General features: G+C 45.8%; 1 protein-coding gene across 2 annotated transcripts in view; it reads right to left on the bottom strand.

The window, feature by feature from the left end:
* The window catches only part of oca2 (oculocutaneous albinism II), a 573,569-nt gene that overhangs the window by 347,447 nt on the left and 199,943 nt on the right, over positions 1-26,179 (bottom strand). For both annotated transcript variants that reach the window (XM_078544815.1, XM_078544816.1), the window contains exons 7-9: positions 9,666-9,823; positions 8,771-8,850; positions 5,912-6,065 (exon numbers count right to left, since the gene is read on the bottom strand). In XM_078544815.1, coding sequence (XP_078400941.1) covers positions 5,912-6,065; positions 8,771-8,850; positions 9,666-9,823 — 392 coding nt within the window. The remainder of the gene's footprint in view (positions 1-5,911; positions 6,066-8,770; positions 8,851-9,665; positions 9,824-26,179) is intronic.

Raw genomic sequence — 26,179 nt, 5'->3', positions numbered from 1 at the left:
AAATTGCTTACAAATAGTCCATTACCTATCTTAGGTATCTGTGACCCAGAATCCAAAATCTTACAAAGGTGGAGGTGTAACCTAATCAAAGTGTTTTAAATATATGAAAAGGATTGAATAGAGTAGATTTAGAGAAACGATTTATTCTGATCGAGAGATCAACAATCTTAAAATTAGAGCCAAGTCATTCAGAAGCAAAATCAGGTAGCAGTTTTCACACAAAGGGCAGTAGAAATCTGAAGCTTTGTTTCCCACCCCCTATCCCCCATATAAGGCTGTGGACGCTTGGAGCTTTTACTGAGGTACGTGCTTCTTAGACAAAGGTACCAAGGGACATGGGGCAAAGGTCAGTAAATGGGGTCGAGGTGCAGATCAGCCTTGATCTAACTGAATGACGTGAAGTGCTGAGTGACCTCCCCTTCTTTGTAATGTTCCTATCACATGTTAACATTCACTCTGTTATTACCACTCATAGTAATTTCTAGCTTTTACAGACTTGCTTACGCTGGGAATAAAATATAATAATATATTGAGGGAGGAAAAGTAAATTTGAAATAAAGGCAACATTTTTATCAATGTAATTGAGTAATTGCAGAAAATAGAGTTGAATATCACCTGCCCAAATTTATTCATTACCAAGGGCCTCAGTTTGTAAAGCATATTATAGATTACAGATCTCCTTGTTGGTTTGAATGAAATAAACATGATTTAGGCTTTTGATCTAAAAGCAAATGCTAATATCTGGGTTTAAAAGCTTTGACAATTCCAGGAACAAACTTTGACCCTACTCAAACAACCATCGGTTAAATAATTGAAATGACAAATGCATGTGGTAAAGCGAGCTATGAAATATTACAACAAAATTCCAATTGCTTTTCAGGAGGTCTGATTCTTATCTAAATGGCACATGAAGATATCCTTAACTGAAAATCCACAGCTAATTTTTAATAATCTTATGCAGAATTAAATGTCTATAAAATATGCAGAAGCAGCAAGTGTCAAAAGAAATGACTCTACTAACATGTACATTCCATTTAGAATATCTAGCCTGTTGAATACCTTTTGTTAAGGAATAAAAAAATCCAATGGGATCACCACATCCAGCTTTGAGAATTGTACATTATCAGGATCTCACAGCTTTAACTCAAAAATATTTTGGCAGATGATACTCTCCCCCACTGAACAAGTACCTTTGTACAAAGGCAATTTTTTTTTAGATTATTACTCATGCAGCTCACTTATGCATAAGGTGCTCAATGATGGACTACTTAGGGGTAATCAGCAAGATGCAGAAAGGCTGTCAGCTGAGGGATAGTGTTCTGAGTCGTGACTCTTACTTCACATTCTCATTACCTATTGTAGGAAGCTGCCACTATTGTCTGTCATAATAAAAAGATGCAACATCACACAGCTCAATTCTCTAATACGCCAGACAAAGAGCAAATGCTTTAATACATGTCTTGTGAAGTGCTTCAACAATTCAGGCTGGTGTAAAGGCAAAAGTACATTCAGATTTTCTCAATGGGTCAGTCAGTACAGGTACTGTAAAGTGTGGAAATAAGCCACATCATAAGAAGTCAGCTGTGGCTCAATGGAAGCATTCTTGCCTCCGGGTCAGAAGGTCGTGAGTTTGACTCCCACGTTGGAGATTTGGTCGTAAATATTGGTCAGGATACAAATTCCCTTGCTCATCAAGGCAATTTAGACAAGTTGAGTGAGTGGGGAAAATACATGGCAGATGCAGTGTTAAATGGATAAGTGTGAAGTTATCCACTTTGGTAGGAAAAACAGAATGGCAGAGTATTATTTAAATGGTGATAGATTGGGAAGTGTTGATGTACGAAGGGACCTGGGTGTCCTTGTACACCAATCACTGAAAGCAAGCATGCAGGTGCAGCAAGCAGTTAAGAAGGCAAATGGTATGTTGGCCTTCATTGCAAGAAGACTTGAGTACAGAAGCAAGGATGTCTTACTGCAGCTGTACAGGGCCTTGGTGAGATCACACCTGGAGTATTGTGTGCAGCTCTGGTCATCTCACCTAAGAAAGGATATACTCCCCATAGAGGGAGTGCAGCGAAGGTTCACCAAACCGACTCCTGGGATGGCAGGATTGTTATATGAGGAGAGATTGTGCCAACTAGGCCTGTATTCACTGGAGTTTAGAAGAATGAGATGGGAGCTCATTGAAGTATATAAAATTCTGACAGCGCTGGACAGACTGGATGCAGGGATGATGTTTCCCCTGGCTGGGGGGTGTCTAGATCAAGGGATCACAATCTCAGGATACGGAGTAGGCCATTTAGGACTGAGATGAGGAGAAACCTCTTCATTCAGAGTTTGGTGAACCAGTGGAATTCTCTACCACAGAAGGCTGTGGAGGCCAAGTCACTGAATATATTTAAGAAGGAAATAGATAGATTTCTAGATTCCAAAGGTGTCAAGGGGTATGGGGTGAGCGCGGGAGCAAGGCATTGAGATAGAGGATCAGCCATGGTCATATTGAATGGCGGAGCAGGCTCGAAGGGCCAAATGGCCTATTCCTGCTCCTATTTTCAATGTTTCTGTGTTTCTATGTAATAGTGCCATGCGATATTTCACATCGACCTGAGAGAGCAGACTGGGCTTCAGTTTCAATCTTCATCTTAAGGACGGCACCTCTGACAATGCAGCAATCCCTTGGTACTGCAGGAGAGCGTCAGCTTAGATCTTTGCGCTCAAGTCTCCGGAGTGGGGCTTGAAAGGACAATAAAGCTGAAAATTCTCAAAATAAAACAGCATGCTGCCTGGAAAAAAAGAAAATCGGTTTGCTTTGTTACCTTGAATAACCAATGAAATGCAGCAAAAGGAGACATTTTCTTGTCATCTTGGAGGTTGACAACGGAAAAACATTCTCTCTTCTGGGCATTCAGCATGAAGTAATTACAGGTCAATGTAATATGAACCCAGGTTCAGGGTAAAGCTCCTAAACAATCACAGAGCACCATCCTCAAACTGCAACAGCGATTTTATTTTTTCCATTTCCATAGCACACACTGTGCCAGCTTTCTTCTCACCTTCTGAGCTGAAAAAATAGTTCCTGCAATTGCACTGCCCCAGGAACTAGCCCAGATAACTCTCGCTTTTCTCCAACATTAAGCAGTCTTCCTAAATCTGTTGGGATCATTGTAGTTTGCACAGAAATTGCATGCAGCTACAAGTAAAGGAATCTAATAATCTCAGAAGATGCCCCATTATGCAGTTAACAGGTTATTGCCATCTTAGCACAGGCACAAAAGGCTTTGCATGAAGTTGAACAGACAGGTTACGTACATCCTCCCAGGAGACAGAACCAGGCTTTGACAACTTCATTGGTGATCAGTTTGGGTTCCGCCCATGCCATTCAGCTCCTGACCTCAACACAGCCTTGATCCAAATCTGAACAAAAGAGCTGATCTCAAGGGGTGAGGTGAGAGTGACTGCCCTTGACATCAAGGCAGTATTTGACTGAGTGTGGCATCAAGGAGCCCTAGCAAAGCTTAAGTCAATGGGAATCAGGGGAAAACTCTCCACTGGTTGGAGTCATACCTGGCTCAAAGGATGATGATTGTGGTTGTTGGAGGTCAATCATCTCAGTTCCAGGACATCACTGCTGGTGTTCCTCAGGGTAGTGTCCTCGGCCCAACCATCCTCAGCTGCTTCATCAATGACCTTCCTTCCAGCATAAGTTCAAAAATGGAGATGTTCACTGATGATTGCACAATGTTCAGCACCATTCGCCACTCCTCAGATACTGAAGCAGTCCATGTCCAAATACAGCAAGACCTGGACAATATCCAGGCTTGGGCTGACAAGTGGCAAGTAACATTTCATGCCACTCAAGTGCCAGGCAATGAACATGTCCAACAAGAGAAAATCTAATCATCCCCCCTTGACATTCAATGATATTACCATCGCTGAATCTTCCACTATCAACATCCTGGTGGCTACCACTGGCCAGAAACTGAACTAGACCAGCCATATAAATACTACGACTACAAGAGAAAGTCAGAGGCTGGGAATTCTGCAGAGATTAACTCACTGCTTGACTCTTCAAAGCCTGTCTACCAACTATAAGGCCCAAGTCAGGCGTGAGATGGAATACTCTCCACTTGCCTGGATGAGTGCAGCTCCAACAACATTCAAGAAGCAGAACATCATCCAGGACAAAACAGCCCGCTTGATTGGCAAAACATCCACCATCTTCAGTACTCACTCCTTCCACAGCTGTGCACAGTAGCAGCAGTGTGCACCATCTACAAGATGCACTGCAGCAATGCACCAAGGCCCCTTAGACAGCACTTTCCAAATCCATGGCCTCTACCACCTCGAAGGACAAGGGCAACAGATGCATGGGAACAGGCGGCCAACTGCAAATTCCCTTCCAAGTCACGCACCATTCTGACTTGGAAATATATCACCCATTCCTTCACTGTCGCTGAGTCAAAATCCTGGAACTCTCTTCCTAACAGCACTGTAGGTGTACCTACACCACATGGACTGCAGCAGATCAAGAAGGCAGCTCACCACCAACTTCTCAGGGGTAATTAGGAATGGGAAGTAAATGCTGGCCTAGTCAGCAATGCCCACATTCCAAATAAATTTAAAAACCTGGTAATTATCAATGCATTCCAGAAACAACAGTTCTTTGTTTATGAGGTATACCAGTCTCACTTTGTTACTCAGATCAGAACAATGCAATTGTTTCTGTAGTCCCCTCAGGTCCATGGCAATTAAATTTAGTACATATTGGAAACAGGAAATATTTGGGAATCAGACAGGTAATGAAGGCGCAACTAGTTCAGTATTGTCAAAGGTGACACCGTAGGCTACTCAAGGGGGTGATCCTGACTTTCTGTGGTTGTGTAGTATAGGTACAAATGACAACTTTTTACATCTGTCCCAACTGAAATAGACATTGGGAGTAATGTAAGGTGGGTTGTCAATTCGCTATCACGTATCTTATGCCATCACACAAAGTTGAGATCTACCGCAAAGCAATTTAAAACAATAGGGCTCAATAAATCTTATATATCCAAATATTTCACTAAAAGATTCCTTTACTATTATCAACAAAAAAATGTCCATATCAGGATGGATCCTGGTGCATGCAAAGTCACATTATATTCAGATACATACAGAGAGGTGTAATAAATGTTCTGCATAGTTCGGTGACACTGTACATAGTCGTTTGCAACATACAAACAAGGTAATTCTGTAGCTGTGTAATTCAGTCTGTGTGTAAAGACTGAAAACCTGTTAAACCACAGATTTGGAGCTTGTGCACCGCCAAAGTGTTTAAGCCAAGACTTCTCCGAATTCTCTAATATATTAAGAGCTGCCAGAGCCCTGAATGTTAGTTACTGGGATCATCTCCAAGAGATGGTTCCACTCCAGCCTTTCTTTGTACTGGCCACAGTGCACATCTTTACACTCCCTCCTGAATCACAGCTTTTCCTTCTTCCTGTTGAAAATGTTGGCTTGTTAAACAGAAGGGCAGCACACATAGAGGCACAAATGGTTGTCTATGTGGATGCAGAACCTATTCTCCAGTTCACCTCTCCCACACCTATATGAATAACCAGCCCAGGGTACTGTCTGAGCTGGTACAATACCACAGACTGATTTTACCATAGATATAAATATTTTATAAACAGAGCCATTCAGTTGCATGTTCCACTGCTTTATATATGGACTGGGATTTTCAATATGAATCGGTAGACGTTTTGCTGTAACTGGCTTTAATGAGTTGTATAATTAAATCAGAACGTTACAATTCCATCTTTATGAATAGAATTTTTATTAAATTAAAGTTAACCTTGCAACTATATCTTACACTCTCTAACATGGAACAGAATGTAATGCAATGGTCAAGTGATGATCCGAAAGAATTTACCTCAAATATGATAAGTGCGTAGACTCCAGCCAAAATGACGGATGCAATCGCAACTTGAGTCTCAACGTTTGCATAGAGATACTGGTGACGAATGGAGATTGGAACCATTTCGTTGTTCTTGAGGAAGGCCTGTATATTTACACCAATTTCATTGCTGCAAAAGAAGTGCAATCACTGGTCAACGATATCTGTGATATTCTGTGTTTTAAGTGCCGGTGCAGTCACCATGGTTAATAACAGCAATATAACACTTGTAACTTAGTAATGCACCAAAGCCCCTTCCTCCTCCTCCTCCTCCTCCTCCTCCTCCTCCAGGTACCATCCCCCAAGAGGGCATTGGCAACCATGGACTTCCATTGGATTGGACTACGATTATGCTTGGCAAAGTACCACAGCAGCTTGCCATTGACTTCTGCAGTATGGCTGACCAGGAAACACTCCTGCTCTTACTGTGGGAGAGTAACTCACCTCCTGACTCCCCAATACCTGTCCACCATCCACAAGGCACAAGTGCATCCACTTGCCTGGATGAGTGCAGCTCCAATCCTCACAAAACTGGGCGGGGTTGAGAGTTGTGAGGAGGATGCAAGGAGGCTTCAGGGCGATTTAGACAATTTGTGTGTGTGGGCAAACATATGGCAGATGCAGTATAACGTGGATAAATGTGAAGTTATACACTTCGGTGTGAAAAACAGAAAGGCAGAGTATTATTTAAATAGCGATATATTGGGAAATGTGGATGTACACAGGGATTTGGATATCCCTGTACACCAGCAAATGAAAGTAAATAGGCAGGTGCAGCAAGCAATTAGGAAGGCAAATGGTATGTTGGGCTTCATTGCAAGAGGATTTGAGTTCAGAAGTAGGGATGTCTTATTACAGTTGTACAGGGCCATGGTGAGACCACACCTGGGGTATGGAGAGCAAGCGGGAATATGGCGTTGAGATAGAGGATCAGCTATGATCACATTGAATTGCAGAGCAGGCTCAAAAGGCCAAATGGCCTACTCCTGCTCCTAGTTTCTATGTTTCCATAATGCACAAGAAGCTCAACACCATCCAGGACAAAGCAACAAAGCTTAATTGGCACCCCAGCCACCACTTTCAACATTCACTCCTTCCACCACCGATGCACAGTAGCAGCAGCGTGTACCATCTACAAGGTGCACTGCAGCAAAGAGCCAAGGTTCCTTCAACAGCACCTTCCAAACCCGTGATCCCTACCACCTCGAAGGACAAGGGCAGCAGAGGCATGGGAACACCATCAGCTGCAAGATCACCCCCAAGCTATGCACCATCCTGGCTTGGAACAATTTGGCGTTTGTTCACTGTCACTGGGTCAAAATCCTGGAACTCCCTTCCTAACAGCACTGTGGGTGTACCTACACCACAGGGACTGCAGTGGTTCAAGAAGGCAGCTCACCACTGCCTTCTCAAAGGCAATTAGGGATGGGCAATAAATGCTGGCCAAGCCAGCGATGCCCATTTTCCGTGAAAGAGATTTTTAAAATTTCCTTTCAAGACTGGCTCCATTAGTGCTGTACAAGTTAGCCACCCAGATTGTCAGGTGTGACTGAGCCCAAACACTTTGAAAACATATTACTGTCGATCTCCATGGCATTGGAAATAGCGACCCAAGAACAGGTGTTGTCATCACCTTAACTGGGGTGGGGAGGGGTAATTGAATCAAGGTATGCAGACATAAATAAAATCACAGAATGGTTACAGCCCCTTCTATCTGTGCCAACTCTCTCTGCAAGAATGACCCAGCTAGTCACACTCTCCCATCCTTTCAATGTCACCCTGCAATATTTCTATCGTTGGGTGCTCATCCAATTCTCTTTTGAAAGCCACAATTGAATGTGCCTCCACCACACTCATAGGCAGTGCATTCCAGACCCTAGTCACTCGCTGGGTAAAAAAGCTTTTGCTCATGTCACCGTTGGTTCTTTTGTCATTCACCTTAAATCAGTGCCCTCTGGTCATTGACCATTTAGTCCTGGTTCCTAAAGTCCTTATATATCACTATAAATTCCAGTGTCCCCACTTAGGGCTCAGTTAGGCTCTTCAATTGTTCAAAAGTCCTGCCAATCGGCGTCCATTTTGAGAGAGAGTCGCAGTACCATCATTAATGTCTCATTTTTATATCATAAAGTAGTGCTTCCCAAACTATTTTCTAATATGATCCCAGTTTAACAGTTGAAAATTGACCCCAGCAAAAACAAAACAGCAATAAAGCAGGATAGTAACATTCATATTTAATTATATATAATATATAATAAATAATACATCATATAAATATGAAAATCTGTGTCCTTAAAGTACTTTGTAAAAATATTATATGTACTCATGTAGGTTTCAGCCATGCTCTCCATATTACCATTGACAGAAAACTCAGTGAAGCTTTCCTCCAACCCCCTGTACACAGTAATCAGTCCCCCTCTTCCCCTCCTCCCACACACAAAGCAATCAACCTCCCTTCTTTTCCCCTCCTACACTTCAAATATACTTCATTGGCTGTAGAGTGCTTTGAAAAGTCCAGTAGTCATGAAAAGTACTACATAAAGGCAAGTCTTCCTTTCTATTCACCCAGGGAGTTGCGGGCAGAAGATGGGGACCCACATCAACCACAGTCCAGAGGCCAAACTCACCCAGAGAAAAGGTAGGTAGGAGGAGGGAGGGTGTCCGTTCATCAGGGCGCAGAGAGCAATGTAATACGGCAGCTAGCAGTCTAGGCTATTTTTTGTGAAGCCCAGTCAAACACTCTACACTTACTCCTAATTACACTTGAGCTCTCTTTTGACCGGGCCACCAGCTAAGAAAGAAGATAAATCATTACAAACACAGTAAAATAGTTACCTGCTAGCCATCTCAAAAGTCTTTGTCTTGATGAGTTGAATCCTTTGTGGATTTAATGGAATGGTCCAATTGTGTACTAACTGTGAAAAGCGTAAAACAGACAGTCAACCTGATTCAAACCCTTGAATTTCTGTGCATGAAAATATTCTTCCAATATGAACCAATGTCAGGTAGTTGTTGTACTTAACCCTTTAAAGTATTATACTTAGAGTGACCTTGAACAAAATGGAAACCTTAATGACAAGTTAATAGCTGACAGCACGTGAGATGCATTGAATAGCTTTGCGGGAATAACTTTTCGTTTTAGATCAATGGGAAAAACCATGGGATGATAATTACATTGTCCGACTGAATTAAATGGCACAGGTTTTGACACTGGTCACCCAGCTCCCTGCCCACTTCCTCCCCCTACCCACCCGCACCCCCCCATCCCAACTTAGCTGATCACTTATGTATGCAGCTAGGGACAGTTGCTGAATGAATGAGGCAAGCTACCCCACTCTCATGTATTTCCTTATGCCCAGGTCAGTAACAGCATTACCAGAGGCTTTGGGACAGGGTTTTTGCCACTTAGCAACAATTAGCAGTGGGAAGAGGGCACAAGCCATGATGGCGAACTTTTGATGATTGAATGCTGTTAATGTTATTCTATCATCTACAATTTCTTTTGATTTGAATTGTACTTCAAATACCCTGTGAGGGCTTTAACTTCATTGCGCAGTAACAAACGCACTCTTGTTGGTCAGTGCTTGCAATCCAGAACATGGTAGGGTCGGTAGTGTTCAACACACCAGTGAGTACACAACAGGGCCAGCTGGACTAGAGGGAGTCTTGAAAGTCGCATGACCCCAACTGTCTAGAGGGAAATAGAATTAAGGTTGCAAAATACTACGACCTGCTGACGACGTCTCCTTCTTCCGCCGCCATCTTCAACCTGTTCAACTCGAATGTTGATGTACTCCTCTGTATTCCTGCGAATTTGGTCTTCTGCAAACGGTCCTGCGATTTCTAGTTTGAGAAGAGCATTGTCTCCAAAGTTTGTGAGGTTTAACACTGAAAAGGATTTTAATCAAGGACTGTGACGGGCATCATTGGAAAATAAGAGGGTAACAGCAACGAAAATATAACCTTAACAACCATCGGTTTCATTCAAAATGGGGTGAGCATTGTTCTGGACACCAAGTATAGTGACATTATGATGCATTCACCAAGATTTTGTCTGCTCAGTACTTCTAGTCAAGTTATAAACAAGAGTCCTTCATCAAACTTTCCCAATGGAAAATCAAGCTGTTCATTTTTTTTATTATGGACGTAAGTGCCGTTTTGTTTTGTATTTTTCCAGCTTTATTTCTGAGACAAAGCAAAAGATATCAGGGTGAGTGGGTTGTACAGGTAAATGTGAACATAGGAACAGGAGGAGGCTTTTTTATCTCCTTGGCCTGTTCCACCATTCAATGAGATCATTCCTGACCTGCGACCTAACTCCATATACTTGCCTTTGCCCCATATCCATTAAAAGCTTTGGCTAACAAAAATACAATGATGGTGTTCTGCTGGCGCTATAGAGCACACAAGTTCAGTCATACTGCGTAGAGTTCTGGTCTTCCTCTTGCAAATTTTATATGCAATCGTTGCAGAGTGTGCATAGAAGGGTAACAAGAATTAATCCAAATGTAAAGGAGATGAACTTTGAGTAAAGATTAAATACGAAGAAGGCATTTGAGGTGGATCTCATTAAATGACTGACGTTATCAGTCGGGCTTGAAGTGTGGTTCACTTAGACGTGCTATAATCTACATATATTCACACACAGGGCCCTGTCCTTTGTAAACAAAAAGAACATGTCCACGCATTGTGCCTTTTTGAACTAAGCAAAAGGTTAGGGGATTTACTGGTCCACTTCCCATGGCAAAACCACTCAGAGTTGACTGGCTTGTTTGAGTTTGAACAAAAACTTGGCAGTTAATTGCTCCCTGGTGCATTTTCCATGTCAATGCCTCTACCAATCAGAGTCCTCTTGCCAACCAATCAGCACCCTCTTCTTATGTTGTTCCCTTTGTGATTTGGTGTACTTACGATTCTGCCCTGATTAGCTCTTTTATTATTCTTTCTTGGGATGTGGGCATTGCTGGCAAGGGCAGCATTTGTTGCCCATCCCTAATTGCCCTTGAACTGAGTGAACTTACTAGGCCATTTCAGAGGGCAGTCGACCCATTGCTGTGGGTCTGGAGTCACGTGTAGACCAGGCCAGGTAAGGATGGTCCCAAAGGACAGTGTGGGTTTTTAAACCAGTTGATTATAGTTTCATGGTCACCATTACTGAGAGTAGCTTCCGATTCTAGGTTTATCATTTGAAGTTAAATTCCACCAGCTGCCTTGGTGGGAAGTGAACTCATGCCCCCAGAGCATTAGCCCAGGCCTCTGGATTACTAGTCCAGTGACATTGCTACCATGCTATCATCTCCCCACAGTGCAGGACAAAAAACTTAAACAGTGGGTGGAATTTTATGGCCCTGCCATTCATAAGTCCATTGAGTTCAGTGAGAACGAATAATCCCGCCAGCATAAAATTCTGCCCAGCATGTCTCCTTTTACTCAGCGATCCTAAATGACATCTATAACTTAACATGGAAAATTCTCAGACGAGTAGTTCTCTATCAGATTTCACATTCCTTTTGTTTTGAACTACCTGAAACATTTGTACATAATCCCTTTTCTGTGACTCTGGTTACATTTATAATTAGATTGTTCAGTTAGATGCGACAGTGAATTGGAATCACTGTGTGATAGCACAACCTGGCCACTGAAGTGACTCTTCCCCATCCCACCCCACCCCACCCCAAAAATTATTCAAAATACTTAGCTGAAAATGTTTCATCCGAAAATTTTTGATCCATTACTTTTTCTAAGGGCAGGATTTTCCTGTTGGCGTGCGGGGTCGGGCCCCGCAGGTCCGCGGGTAAAAAATGACGCGCGATGACGTCGGGCGAGCGTCCCGATGTCACCGCGCGCCATCGCGATATTTCGTTGGGCGCGCACGCGATGTTATCCACTGCGTACCCGCCATTAATTAACGGGCCACTTAAGGCCCTTGACTCACCAATCGACGCCGATTTTTCGGCGCCCGTGCGATCTTCGGGTCAGCGCACGGGCGCAACGGGCAGGCGGGTAGAGCACACTTGTATAAACCTCATCCACGGGCGGGGTAAGAGAGCTCACTGGGGTTGTGAGTGTGCTCTCTCAATTATTGATTTTTCAAAGTTTTTGAAACTTGCCTGTGTGATCTGCAATACTTCAAAACGCATACCAGCTGCTTTGTCTGGACTCTTAACCCTCAGGTCAGCACTCTGCAGTGAGGAATCTTTTTTGGGCCTGCAGGTTTCTGGAGGCCTCCCCATAGCCTGGGACTGGGAGTTGAACTTTCCACCGGAGGCACCTGCCCTGAGGAGGAAGGGAGGGCTAGAAGCGGGAGGAGGCCAGGTGTGCACATTCAGCCTCCAGGAGAGCCACCTTTGGGAGGACAGGCGCAGGCACAAGGGGCGCAGGGCCAAGGGGTAGACCAAGGCAGAAGGGGTCACAGAAGACGTCACTATCCTGTTGCCAGGGTATACAGGCGGTGAAGCAGCTACCTCAATATGTCTGAGGTGCAGTGCTGAAGGAGGCTCCGTCTCTCAAGAAAGAGTCAACTCTATCTGTCAGATGATAGGCCCTGAGATCTCTGCTACCTGTGTGGGTGGACACCCCATGCCTGTGGCTCTGAAGGTCACAGCTGCCCTCAACTTCTATGCCCCTGGTTCCTCCCAGGGGTCAGTGGGTGATCTTTGCGGTGTCTCCCAATCAGCCGTCCACACTTGTGTCAAGCAGGTTACAGACACTCTGTTCAGACAGGCATTGACCTTCATCCACTTCCGTTGGGACCAAGCAAGCCAGACACAGTGAGCCATAGGCTTCGCAGCCATTGCTGGCTTCCCCCGTGTCCAGGGTGCTATAGACTGTACACATGTGGCCATCAAGGCACCAGCAGGTGAGCCCGGTACCTTCGTCAACAGGAAGGGCTTCCACTCCATGAACGTGCAGATAGTGTGTGATCACAGGATGCTGATTCTACAAGTCTGTGCAAGGTACCCAGGCAGCTCTTATGACGCTTACATCCTGAGACACTCCCAGGTACCGGGGCTCTTCAGTGCTCCAGCCCGGCTGGATGGATGGCTGCTGGGTGACAAGGGCTATCCCCTCAGGTGGCGGCTCATGACACCACTGCACCATCCAAGAACAGAGGCTGAGCAGTGGTACAATAGGAGCCACATTTCCACAAGGGCTGTGGTGGAGAGAACCATCGGTCTTCTCAAGATGCGCTTCTGATGCCTGGACCACTCAGGGGGCGCACTCCAGTACCCCCCAGATCATGTCTCAGTGATAATGGTTGTATGCTGCGCTCTCCACAATCTTGCGCTGGAAAGGGGGGACACAGTGGACAATGAAGGCGGCTGCACACTATGAGTCCAGGGAGGCAGGGACACCCGGGAGGCTTTAATCCATGAACCTTCAGCTAGCACACCACCAGATGGACCTCCAGGACAAGCCTGGGCTGTAGGCTCCATACTCGATATCTTAGTGCCAAATCATCCAGGTTAGGAACAGTAACTCAGAGCCTTGTTAATAAAACTGAATGTCCCACAAAGCACTCCTAACATTTTTGGAAACCATACACATGCAGAAGAAAAGAGGCACCCTCAGCCCATGGTCACATGTCTGAATCTAATATCACAAGCAAAGAAATTTAATGAAACAAAATGACAAGGGTGTTCCAATTCAAAGCAAAAGATAAAATCCTCATCTCGGGCCAACACAAAAGCACCAGTGATAAACCCGTGCTATGCCTAAGGTGCCTTATGCTTCCGTTTCCGGGTGCTACGTCTTGGTGTTACCCCCTCGCTGGGAGTGGCATCTGAGACAGGCTGCTGACTCTGCTGTCCTGTTGGCCTCAATGACCTTGCGGCCGTCCTCTGGCCCGTGGAGCCTGTGCTGGCCCCGCCTGGGAGGGAGCTACCAGTTCCACAGCTGGAATCTCCCCAGTCGTCGCAGCCTCACCTGTTGCTACAGTCACTGGGAGAGAGGTGGAGGAGCTGCCGCCGTCTTCCGGAGCCCTGAGAGGAGCTCGCAGAGACGACAGGCAGCTACTGAGCTGACGTGAGGTTGCTTCGGACCTCCCTGCTCACCGTGGATGGATGGGCACCAAGCTGGGAAACTTGGTGTCCACGCCATCTCCCACACTGGCACTGACCAGCTGAGGTCAAAGCCAATGTGAGGGCTTGCTGGTCAGAGCGCATCCCCAGAAAGACCTGACAGGTCTCCTAGAGGAGCCTCTCCACGAGAGTCGCCACTCTCTCCATGAAGGACGCATTGCGCTTGGACATGAGGCTCATTACTTCGGCGATTGTCCATGTAGACTCCTCCACCACAGAGACCAAGCCAAGCATAGGCTCATGTATCTCCCCCAGATGCTTCTGAACACCCGGCCGCATTTCCTGCAGCTGCTGCATCGCGGACGACTCCAGAGGCTCATCATCAGGCACCGACTGAGTGTGTGCCTGGTCCCCTGCAGTCCTCTAACTGCTGGTGCCATGGGCACTCTCTGTCTCTGCCAGCTCCTCCAGTGACTGTGAAGTGCCTTCACCGCTGTGCCCCGGGACACTAGCCGATGTTCTAATTCCCACCGAGGTGCTAGTATCTCTGCTGGTGCCTGCCTGGCAGAGATGGTGTGAAGCTGGTGAGACTTCAGGGTCCTCAGGTGTGAGAGAGGGCCTCTGCTGCTCCTCCTCCCGACCCTGCTCCACTGTTGCCGAAAGGAAGAACAAGGACATTGGATCAGTTAACGTGGAGACAATGACAAAGTGCATCCATGTCCCCCAGATCACTATGCACTTAACCTTCCATAAGCAATGGTCAAGCCATGTTGCAAAATTAAATCACTGAACATTCAGCACTGCTATGGCTGTTGGGAGAACAATGCTGACCTCACTGTTGGGTGTAAATACCTGGCCGTGGCACCCCAGCCTCACCGACACCAGTGGACCTGGGCGCATCCAAATCCAGGGCCTCCTGCTCAAACCGGCTGAGAATGGTTAACTGCGCCTGGCCACCGCCAGTCCTTACACGCTCTGCTGCATTATGAGCATTCTTCTCCTGAAAACAAGGGAAGAGTATTGATTAGTATAAATTGTACATGGACTCTCTTCGCACACGGCCCACACCAACCAGAGTGGGACATATCAGGGCTCCAGTGCCTCCTCACCCAGCTGCTGCCGAACACTCACACAAAGATGCTAGGCCTGTTCCCCACCCCACCCTACATCACATTAGGCACCACATGGTATATCCTTCCATAGCAAGGAGGCGCAAGCACGTGGAGTGCAGAGGGCAGCAGATGGGTCGTTGCCACGCCACCTTGAAGCCCCCCTCCCAGCTTGTCATCACCCTGATTTGGACATGTCCTGGAGTTCCAGCACAATGCCTAGGTGCAGCTCCTCCAGGTTGCCCCCAAATCAATCATATGGGTCTCAGTGTACCACATGCTACGGGCGCAGAACCCATCTCTTCACCACCCTCTCAGACTGACCTCAGCATGGACAATATCTGCTGGCCACCCAGCAAAGGATACGTGCTGTCAATGATTCAGTGCAGTCACTACACTCAGGCTTGGGGTTGGGGGAGATGGTGGTGCAGCAGGGGGAAGAGCCAACCTGCTGGGTTGAGTGACCAATGCCAACATTGTCCTCACCCTTCCAGAGCACAACAAATCATTGAAGCGCTTGCAACACTGGGTCCAGGTGCTCCGCACCACTTCACGGGAGCTCACCACCTCCGCCACCTCCTCCCAGGCACATTTCGTCATGTGAGGGGGCCTCCTCCTCCCATCCTGGGGAACCAGCACCTCCCGCCGTGCTGCCACCTCCTCAAGGAGGGCAGCAAGGCACTCATCAGAAAAACAGGGTGGGGGGGGGGGAGATGCGGGGGGGTGCCCCCCCCCCCCCCCCCCCCCCCTCCTCCTCCATCCTACCCTCCGGCCTGGCCAGCCCCGATGGCCTACCCTCCGGCCTGGCCTGCCCCAATGGCCTACCCTCCAGATTTGCATAACCTCCATTGCCTCTCTGCAGAGCCCTTTGCCCAGCCATTGTGAGTAGCCTTTACAAGTCTGCCACAGGCCTTCCTTTTTACAGGCTGCCAGGTCACTATTGGACCCGGTGGGTTGAATGCGCCTGCCGCCGCCCGCCCACTCCCGCTTTGCATGGGAGTCCTGAAGTATGCTGGGTGGGCCTTAATTGGCCTGCCCACGTAAAATGGCGGCACGGACCCGATCGCAAGCAGCGATCGGGTCTGCACCCGCTCCCAGTCCGTCTCCCCGCCATCCAGAAAATTCTGCCCTAAGGTGATTGATATTGTCATGTTTAAAAAGAGCAAAACCAAAATTAAAATTCTCCACAGAAACAAAATTGCACGCCATATTTCACAATAACATGATTACGTCTCTCTATTGACTTACCTATTGCAGCTTTTAATACTTTGAGTAAAACTTTACTTGAATGTCTCAGCCTCTCCTAAAAACTTTGGGTTTGGTGCCTCATATTTATCAAGAGTTGTGAGCTGAATTTGGATTGTGCAGCCTCAGCATGTGCAATGTATGTATATTCTCCAGCCTGCATCACTACTGTTCTACCAGTTAAGCTGAGTGAATATTGTCCTTTATCTTCTAGCAGCTGTGCTAAAGTTTTTTTTTAAATCATCGGAACATAAGAAATAAGAGCATGAGAAGATCACATGACCCCCATGAACTCAATAAGGTCATGGCTTAAACTTCTACCTCAAATCCACCTTCTCACCCTTTTCCCATTTCCCTTGATTTTGTTAATTCCCAAAAGTCCATTGAATATACTCAAAGGCTAAGAGTTCGCAGCCCTCTGGGGTAGAGAATTCCAAAGATTCACAACCCTTTGAGTATCTCAGTCCTAACTTGCCGACTCCTTATCCTGAAACTATGTCCCCTAGTCCTAGATTCCCCAATGAGGTGAAATAGCCTCTCAATATCTACCCTGCCAAATCCTCTAAGAATGCTATATATTTTAATGAGATCATCTCACATTCTTCCAAACTCCAGAGAATATAGGCCAATTTTATTCAAGCTCTCTTCACAGAGCAGCCCTGTCTTCTTAAGAATCAATTAAATGAACTTTTGTTTCTCCCCCTTTAGGACAAGTGTGCGCAGTACTGCAGGTGTGGTTGTGCCAATGCTCTGAATAATTACTGCAAGACTTTCTTACCTCTTGTACTCCAAACCCCTTGTAATAAAGGCTAACCCTACCATTTGCTTTCCTAATTGCTTGCTCTACCTGCATATTAACAATTTCTGCTTCATGTACAAGGACATCCCAATCGCTCTGAATACCAACATCTATTTTTCGATTCTTCAAAGTTATTGAAGGATAACGAACAAGTAAATGTCAAAATCTGTATTTAAGTCAACTTTATATTGAGCTTTTCGCTTTAAACAATATTGCTGTATTTGAGAGAGAGAAATAAATCGCCAAGTACCATTTACGTTTCATGCTTTATAAGCTTAAGTGCATATTAAGCGGAGGAAGAGAGAGATAGAGAAACCAGAAAACTGAGGTTAAAGATAACTACTGAGAGGAGTGAGGGATGGGAAAACAAAGGGCTTAAAATTCTGTTGTGGCGGAAGGGCAGAAGCTGTTGGATTGTCTGTGAAGTGGGTGGGGGACAGAATTTGAGGCAGAACTCAGTTTTACTAGGTCTCCATCTCATGTAAAATGATGAACAAATTTTTGACCAGTGAAGTGACTGACTCTTCTGCCTGCTCTCCATACCCAAAATTTGCTTTTGGAAGCCGGGAGGGAGGTGAGGGTCGGGGGAGGAGGAGGGGAGTGGGGGGGGGGGAGATTGTGTGTGTGTCTGAGTATATCCTCCATGAGTTACGCCCATTACACTTTCCTGAGCTCCAGAAGAGCTCCAGCCAACTGGGAGCGAGTATGTTGTGGACCCCGAGAAAGGCCCCAAACCTGAAGGGTAAAAAGAACCCAATCCCTCGAATACTTTTTAAAAGATGGGCAGTAACGGCAGTAAAAGTGGAGCATCACTCCTTCAACACTTCTTGGGCTTCAGCGTTCCTGATCTGAATGGCTGGGATTTCTTCATGCTTCACAGGATGGCACATCTGATTCACCTATGCAGTTGCATGATCGCATCTCTACAATTCAGGACAGGTTCTACATCACAGGCTGCAGGCTCGGTGTCCCACTCCACTGCACTTCCACTGGTTGGGGCAGGGACCCCCAGAGTCTCAGGGCTACAGACATTTTAGGTGTTCAAAATATAGCAATTGCTATTTTTTTCCATTCATTCATTCATTCATGGGGTTTGGGCATCACTGGCTTGGCCAACATTTATTGCCCATCCCTAATCATCTTTGTTCAGAGGGGCATTTAAGAGTCAACCACATTGCTGTGGGTCTGGAGTCACATGCAGGCCAGGCCAAGTAAAGACAGCAGATTTCCTTCCCTAAAGTACATTGCTGAACCAGGTAGGTTTTTACCACAATCTGCAATGGTTTTTTGGTGATCATCAGACTTTTTTAATTCCAGATTTTTATAGGATTTGAACCCAGGTCCCAGAGAATCTCTGGAATACTAGTCCAGTAACAATACCATTATGCTGCCGCCTGAGGTGAGCATCAAGTTGGCCAAATATATTTCACTCATCGTTGATTTTTATCATATCCTTGGTCATTGCTGGTGGTAGAGCACAACAGGCATCTTCCATTATCTGGGAAACATCACAATCTGAATAGTCCCACAGAATTACTCTTCAGAGCTCTAATGCCAATACATGGAAACTATGACCAGTTTTATACCGATGCGGCAAGTTAAAATCAAACCCCAAAAGCATCTGTTAACTGATGAAGCAAAAGTAGTGATAAAATTGCTTCTCAAGTCCGCAGTAATAAGGCAGGAATAGTTTCAGGTCCTAGACTACAATCGATTGGACAAGTTCAGCTCTTAAGAATAAAAACTTATTTGTGCATACTTGATTAAGTGCTCAGCTGAAATTCCTCGGCCCACTATTTTAATGAAGTCATTAACCTACTTGGGTTAAAACTGCGAGCAGAAAAGAATCATCTGAGTGCGTTAACCAACCAGTTAAAAATAGCAAGATGAATGTCTACCTTTAATGATGTGACACCTCCCTCTATTGCTTTATTACTGGCTAACACCCTTCAAACTGTCGACCATTCAGTGAGTACAGCATGATGATTTGCAATTGAGAGGAAAGGAGAGGTTTCTATAATGGAGTTAATTATATGTGTACAGTGCAGGCAGTTATATTTTTTTGAAAAAATATAATAGATTCCACAGCATTCATTGTAATTGTCCTCAATTGCTGCTATTTTCCAGAGGCATTTTGTGAGCATTTTACAAAGCAGTCAAGTTGCTCCACTCCCAAGTTCTATTTTTAAACAGGTAAATGTCCAAACAGCCAGAGCTAGACAACCTTACTATAACCCTGCTCTGCCACTCAGCAATTACTGGCATCATGAATCTCCAGACAAGATAGTCCAGGAGCATTGCAACAAGGCTTTATTTCAAATTTATTCATACTTAGGAGAACACAAACCATGGTGCTGGAGGATAAAGCTCACATCTCCGGCAGGGTAGAAAATGCAGAAAAACACAGCAGCAACAAAAAAAATCTGGACTTTGAAAAAATTGTCAATTTGTTTTGGAGAGTGTGAGGGCTGCCGGCAGAGCTGGATTAGCAAAAGCCTCTCTTCAGATAGAGTATGGCCAGCAGTGAGAGAAACTTCCAAATAACAAATGGTGTGCGTTGCCATAACAGATGATTACATTGCGGGCGGGCCACCGGGTCACTGAAACCTGACTTGTTAAACTACAGAAGCTTTAGAAGGCTAAAGACGTCACAACAAATTTATGCATTCCTTCATAACATTATGATATAATGCCATTTTAAAACATCTCCCAGAGATTAAGACCATCTTACAAATGTGCAAAAACCACTAAAAATTTCTAATTTAGAAAACAAAAGACTGCCTTTTTGTCAAGAAGCTTGTTATTTCATCAAGACAAATGGATACCTGCCTATGCCTTTCATTAGCCCGTCAAACCTTTATCCATTTTCATAGGTTTTACGCTAGCATATCCTTTCACCGGTAATTTAGATCAATGCATGAATGCAGGTACATTAAATTTTTATCTGGTGCCTTTTTAAGGTGGTCTTTCAAGGATGAAACCACAAATGCCTCAAATGCAGCATGCACCATTCTGTCTGGCTGGTGCATTGTTGTCTAATTTATTGAAATAACAAGCGCAGTGCAAAGAGTAATCAGAAGCGTCCACAGTGACTCAAACTCACCAAATTTACAGCAAGCAGGAGGCTATTTTGGTCCATCAGGTTGGGAGGTGTCCCAGAAATTTACAGCAAAAAAAAATAGAGCCAGTAAAGCATCTGTGGGCCATAAAATAGTTTGGCAACAGTGGGAACCAACTACATTTTATTAATAGGTGCCCTTGGACAAATGCATAAAGAACTCTCATCCTTCATGTAACAGTCACTTGGCAATTTTGCTTTAATTTCTGTAATTCAAACAGAGTGCTTGGCACAATATCTGATGCACGCACAATACCAAGCCCCTAACTACTGTGTGAAAAATAACCAGCTGCTCAACAAACAGAGCTCACAGTGGAGCAAAGATAAATTTAAAAGATAGAAAACAAATGAAACCGGACAGTTATGTTCTTTATCGTCAGATATTTGCATCCATCGTAAACAGCTTACTTTTGAGCTACAAACCTGTTCACAAATATATCAATGAAAGTTCAATCTACAGTAACATGCTAATTGTACCTCCTCACACAGTGATAATTCGCAGCACCCTTGAGCCCTAATATAAACAGCTATGAGCACTGATGGCCATGCCCAAGTAGGAAACACAACCACATTTTGTAACTTGATTTCTTTCCCACACTCTTGATATTTGCACTTAAGCGCAGTGGTTCACTCAAAACTTAGCGGGAAATTGCACCAACTTATTGCTGCATCCTTGTCCTTTTCGATCATTGGGCAGACTGGCACCTTGGCCATTATATGCCCCATTGAAATTAGTCAAGAGTCGCATGTATATATGGGCAAGTAACGGTCAAGTGATGCAATGAAGACACCAACCTCATTTCTGTCTTTGCCTGCCTGACTGCCACCAGTTCCTGCTCATGCCCACCAGTAGGTGCCAGGCAGTACAAGTTGGGAGGCCGCCACTTCGGCTCATAGACAAAGGGATCCTCAGCCGCTGTCAGGCTTGATGAAGCTGCCGGAGGAACTTTTCCAGAAGTTGCTTGTGGGGGTTTTCACCCGGTTGCATCTAAAATGTCATCCAGTCACAACTGAGCGTTGTGCTACCTTATTCTGGAGAGAATTCCTAACTTAACCAGGCAAACATCATTTACCAGAGGAAATTTACCAGAATGGATGAGGGACTCCAGGATGTGGAGAGGCTAGAGAAGTTGGGAAATTAATTTGCCGCAGCAGTTTCATGCTGGAGGCCCACTCCGAATTAAAATCCGTCCCTAGGTGTCAGAAGTGTTTAGGTGAATTATCAAAGTGTTGACTGTACATAGCACTGCCATTATGGATCAGCCACCCATTGTAGAAACTGCTCGAGTTCCAAACAGTAATGAAAAAGGGGCCATTTCTATAATGCCAGTCTTCTATCCAGGAGGTAATTTGAAAATCTGCTCCATTGTTCAGATGTCATTCTGAAGTCCTGTCTACCTGCTGAGAGCCTATTTGAAGAAGAGCAGGGAGGTCTGAGTTCCTGGCAAAGAGTCAACAACCAACATCACCAAAACCAAAGCATCTGCTTTGGTGTTCATGGGGTCTTGCTATGGGAAATTGAGTGTGTTCAATTGCTTAGCAACGGTGATGGCATTTCAAATTCAAATTATTTTCATTCGCTCATGGGACGTGGTCATTGCTGGGAAGTCCAGCATTTGTTGCCCGTCCCCAATTTCCTTGAGAACGGGATGTTGAGCTGCCTACTTGAATCACGCAGTCGGTGTGGCATAGGTACCCCCACAGTGCATTCAGGATTGTTACTCATCCATGATGAAGGAACACTGATATTTTTCCAAATCAGCACAGTGTGTGACTTGGAGGGGAACTTGGAGATGGAGGTATTCCAATGCATTTGCTGCCCTTCTTCTTCAGGGCAGTAGAGGTTGCAGATTTGGAGGGTGTATTGAAGTTAAGCCTTGGCAAGTTGCTGCAGCATTTCTTGCAGTGTGCCTGTGCTGGGGGGAGTGAATGTTTAAGGTGGTGGATGCCAATCAAAGGGCATTGCTTTGTCTTAGACGGTGTTCAGCTTCTTGAGTGTTATTGGCGTTGTTCTAGTTGCAATCACCCAGGCAAGCGGAAAGCATTCCATCACATCCCGACTTATGCCTTGTAGATAGGAAACATTTTGGGTAGTCTGGAGACGGGTCACTCGCGGAAGTATTGGCAGTCTCTCAATGTGAAGCATTTGGGAGTAGGCTGAGAACAGAAAAAAGGTGTTCTATAAATGCAGGTTCTTTCTTTGCCAGGCTATATAAAGGTCTGGATGGCAGCAGCCACAGAATGTTGGCATCCATCATGAATAGTGTTGAAAAATAACTATCTCCAGTTACTACTGAGTTTCACTGACTTTCAGCTGGTTTAATAAGTAGAACAAATTCACAGTTGCAGGTTTTTCAGACACAGGGGAGAGGAATAAACAAGCACATTATGGAAATCTTCATTTCATTACAAACAGATATAAATTTCCTGCCAGCCAGAGAGTGATAGACGTGACCAGCCTTGTACAAACATTGATGTCGGATTCATTGAAGGATAAATGTCGGCCAGGACATTGGAGATAATTCCACCCCTCTTCACTAAAGCAGTGTCAAGGGGTCTTTTACGTCCACCTGAGAGGGTGAGCAAGGCCTCGATTTAACATCTCTTCCAAAAGATAGCACCTCTGACAGTGCAACATCCCCTCGGTACTGCACAACAGTGTCAGCCTAGGTTACTGTGCTCAAGCAGAACTTCAGTCCACAACATTCGAACTTAGGCAACAGTGCTTCCAACCGAGGCCTGGTTGACACATGAAAATAAGAAATAGGAACAGGAGTAAATGCTCCCTCAAGCCTTTTCCACCGTTCAATACACTATTTCAACTTCACTTTCCCATTATACCTCCATAGCCCTTCTGTTTTTTTTAACTGTTCAAAATTTTATCAATCTGACTTTTGAATACACTTAATATGCGTGGCCTGAATTTTCACAGCTGAGCCAGGAGTGCAGTCCAGAGAATTCCCAGCTCCGCGAATCCGACTCCTGATAGGAGGTTCCAATTTTCATTCCGGAAGGACGGGTGTAAACTAGAGTTGGGCCCGTCACCCCCGAAAATAGTTCGGAGGCAGCACAGGCGCTGCCGGGTGTGGAGGCGGACTAGGCAAAAAGGCTGGCCTCGGTGATCCAGCACTTTGTCGGGGCTGCGAAGAAAAAACAATGAAACAAAAAACAGCCCTCTAGCTCTCACCCCCTCACGCCCCCTCACACCCCGCATATTCCCCATGCCCCATCCATACCAACCCATCCCTAGGGGGGCAGGCGATAATGTAGTGGTATTGTCACTGGGCTAGTAACCCAGGTACCCAGGGTAATGCTCTGGGGACCTGGGTTCAAATCTCTCTATGGCAGATGGTGGAATTTGAATTCAATAAAAAATCTGGAATTATAAGTCTAATGACACCATCATTGATTGTTGTAAAAACCCATCTGGTTCGCTAATGTCCTTTAGGGAAGAACATCTGCTGTCCTTACCTGGTCTGGCCTACACATGACTCCAGATCAAAGCAAAGTGGTTGGCTCTTAAATGCCCTCTGAATGAGGGCAAATAGGGATGGGCAATAAATGCTGGCCTAGCCAGCAGTGCCCACATGCCATGAATGAAAGAAAATGCCACCTCATGCCCAACCCCCAAGGCCCCTCATACCATCCATGTCAACCTACACCCACCCCCCCCATGGCCATTTATAGCCCCCCCAAACCAACCTATGCCCCTCCATGCACCACCCTCATGGCCCTTTACAGCAGCTATGCCAACTTAGTGCCAACCCATGCCCCCCAACCAACATCCTTTGCCACCCTCCATGCCAACTCCATCATGGGCAGACCTCAGGACCCATACTGAGAGGAAATAAAATAAAGTTCTAAATAGTCATTTGGTAGTACATAACTTGAGCATTGCTGAAAAAAGACATTTTGTCAAAGCTTTTTGTCTTGCATTCATCAGGACAATCGTGAGAATACCAATGCCAGGGTAATGTCAGGTCTATCACACAAATGAGTAATGTGGTATATGAATTTCAGTGCCAGTGTGATGCTAGGTATGTAGACCGCACATCCCAAACATTGGCAGATCGTATCAAACAGCATGTCCCAGCCACTATTTGCAGCAGGCATGGTACAGGGCATACCCAACCAGCCCATACTTGCAAAACTCAAAACACAGTATCCAACGAGTTGTGATTCCGCGTTTGGACAATGTTTGCTAAATAATCCACAGTGTGCTAAAAATTACACTGACAACCAATTTAAGACTGTCAGTTGGGCTCTCAGTGTGGTGCATTTGTGTGTACTGGAAACTACATATATTAACACATAAGGCCCTGTTCTTTGCAAACAGAAACAACGTGTACACACATTGCGCCTGTTTCAGCTAAACAAAATAAGTGATAGCTCATTCCTCAAGTCAATGGGCGGAATTTTCCATGCCCAGTGGCGTGGCGGACAATATGGCCAAAAATCAGTTTCACGACATCGTTTGCGATCGTCCGCACAGCCCGTCAATGGCAGGCTGCATTTACAGCTGTCGGGCATCGGGAACCGCGTTGTAATACATCAGTATATCATTATAAGGCTAGCCCACTGGACTCACCACCCCCCAACCGCCCACACATGCTGGATCGTCCGTCCACCTCGGCATGGTTGTACACCGACGTGTTTCACAATGGCATATAAAAGACGTGTACTTGGCTGGCTGCATATTGAGGGGAACTCGGAGGCGAGTGCACAGTAACATTACAGAGCACTCGCAAGGGACGCCTGTTGGACTTCAAGGTTGAGGCGCTTTGTGGGGGGAGGCAAAGGCTGCCCTGAGATTGAGGCGACCTTGGGGTGGGGGCAAAGGCTGCCCTGTGGTTGAAGGTAGCGCAGAAGCGCGTCAGGGGTGGGGGTGCGAGTGGGCGAAGGAAGCAGCCACGTATTAGGGATCCTTGTATGAAGTGCCCATTCCTCAGCAGCTGAGAAGGTCAGGCGCAGACACATTGATATGGTTGGAGTCGGGCTTGGAGTTCAGCTTCTCGAGCACTTTAGCACTCAAACAATGCAGAGGCATCAAAGTGCCACCAAGTGCTCCAGAGCTTTTCACCCCTTGAGCACAGATTACAAACTAATGAGCATTTCAGTGGACTGCAGAACAGTTGGATAACTGGGCACATTGTACAACCTCCTTACTAAAGCTGGCCATGGATAGGTCACTGGTGGAGGTGCTCACAGCCCCTTGCAAGGTCATCATCCCAGCTTGGACCAATCTCCCCCATGGTTCAAGCTGACAGTGCAGCCTTGCAGTGTGGGTTAGGAGAATGCCTGTGCCTGAGCTGAGAGCGCAGTGTGTATTCCAACTGGTAAAACTGCCACCAGTCAGTCAGGTGGAGTGGGGCGGAGGTGGGTGTGGCCTTGGGCAGCCAGGCAGCACAATAATCTCTGGACATCCAAGTGGTGGCCAGCACTCTCCGGGATTTGTTAAGGGGCCTTCAGACTTAACCAATAGAGGCTCTTAGTGCACCCATGCTAACCCACACGTCTCTCTCTTCATCCTACAGGAGTACAATATCAGGATCATGGAGCCTGGTGAATTAGCTGTATGCTTCGTGGCATACAGGTAGTGAAGACAACGGAGAAGAGAGCAACTGAGGTACCTGGCTTCACAGAGGGAGCAGCATCACCCTCAGGAAGAAGGGGCAGCTGGGGCTCCCGCATACGCTGCTGAAGAGCCACAGCGAGCCATCGACAGTCGGTGCCTAGATAGACCCCGGGTCTATAGACGTGGCCTTTCATTCCTGCAGATGACCGAGAACCAGTGTCGCTGAAGACTGTGCATGTCTAGGGAACAGGTCAGTCACATCTGCCAGCTGCTGCAGGATCTGGTGTTGTGTGGACATCAAGGGCATCCACTGCCAATGGCCGTGAAAGTGAAGATGGCCCTCAATTTCTACACCAGAGGCTTCTTTCAGGGCTCCA

The sequence above is a fragment of the Cetorhinus maximus genome, chromosome 7 (assembly GCF_964194155.1).
Source record: "Cetorhinus maximus chromosome 7, sCetMax3.hap1.1, whole genome shotgun sequence".
In the NCBI taxonomy this organism is placed as follows: Eukaryota; Metazoa; Chordata; class Chondrichthyes; order Lamniformes; family Cetorhinidae; genus Cetorhinus; species Cetorhinus maximus.
The sequence above is the reverse complement of the archived record's forward strand: the minus strand, read 5'-3'. Positions and strand labels throughout refer to the sequence as shown.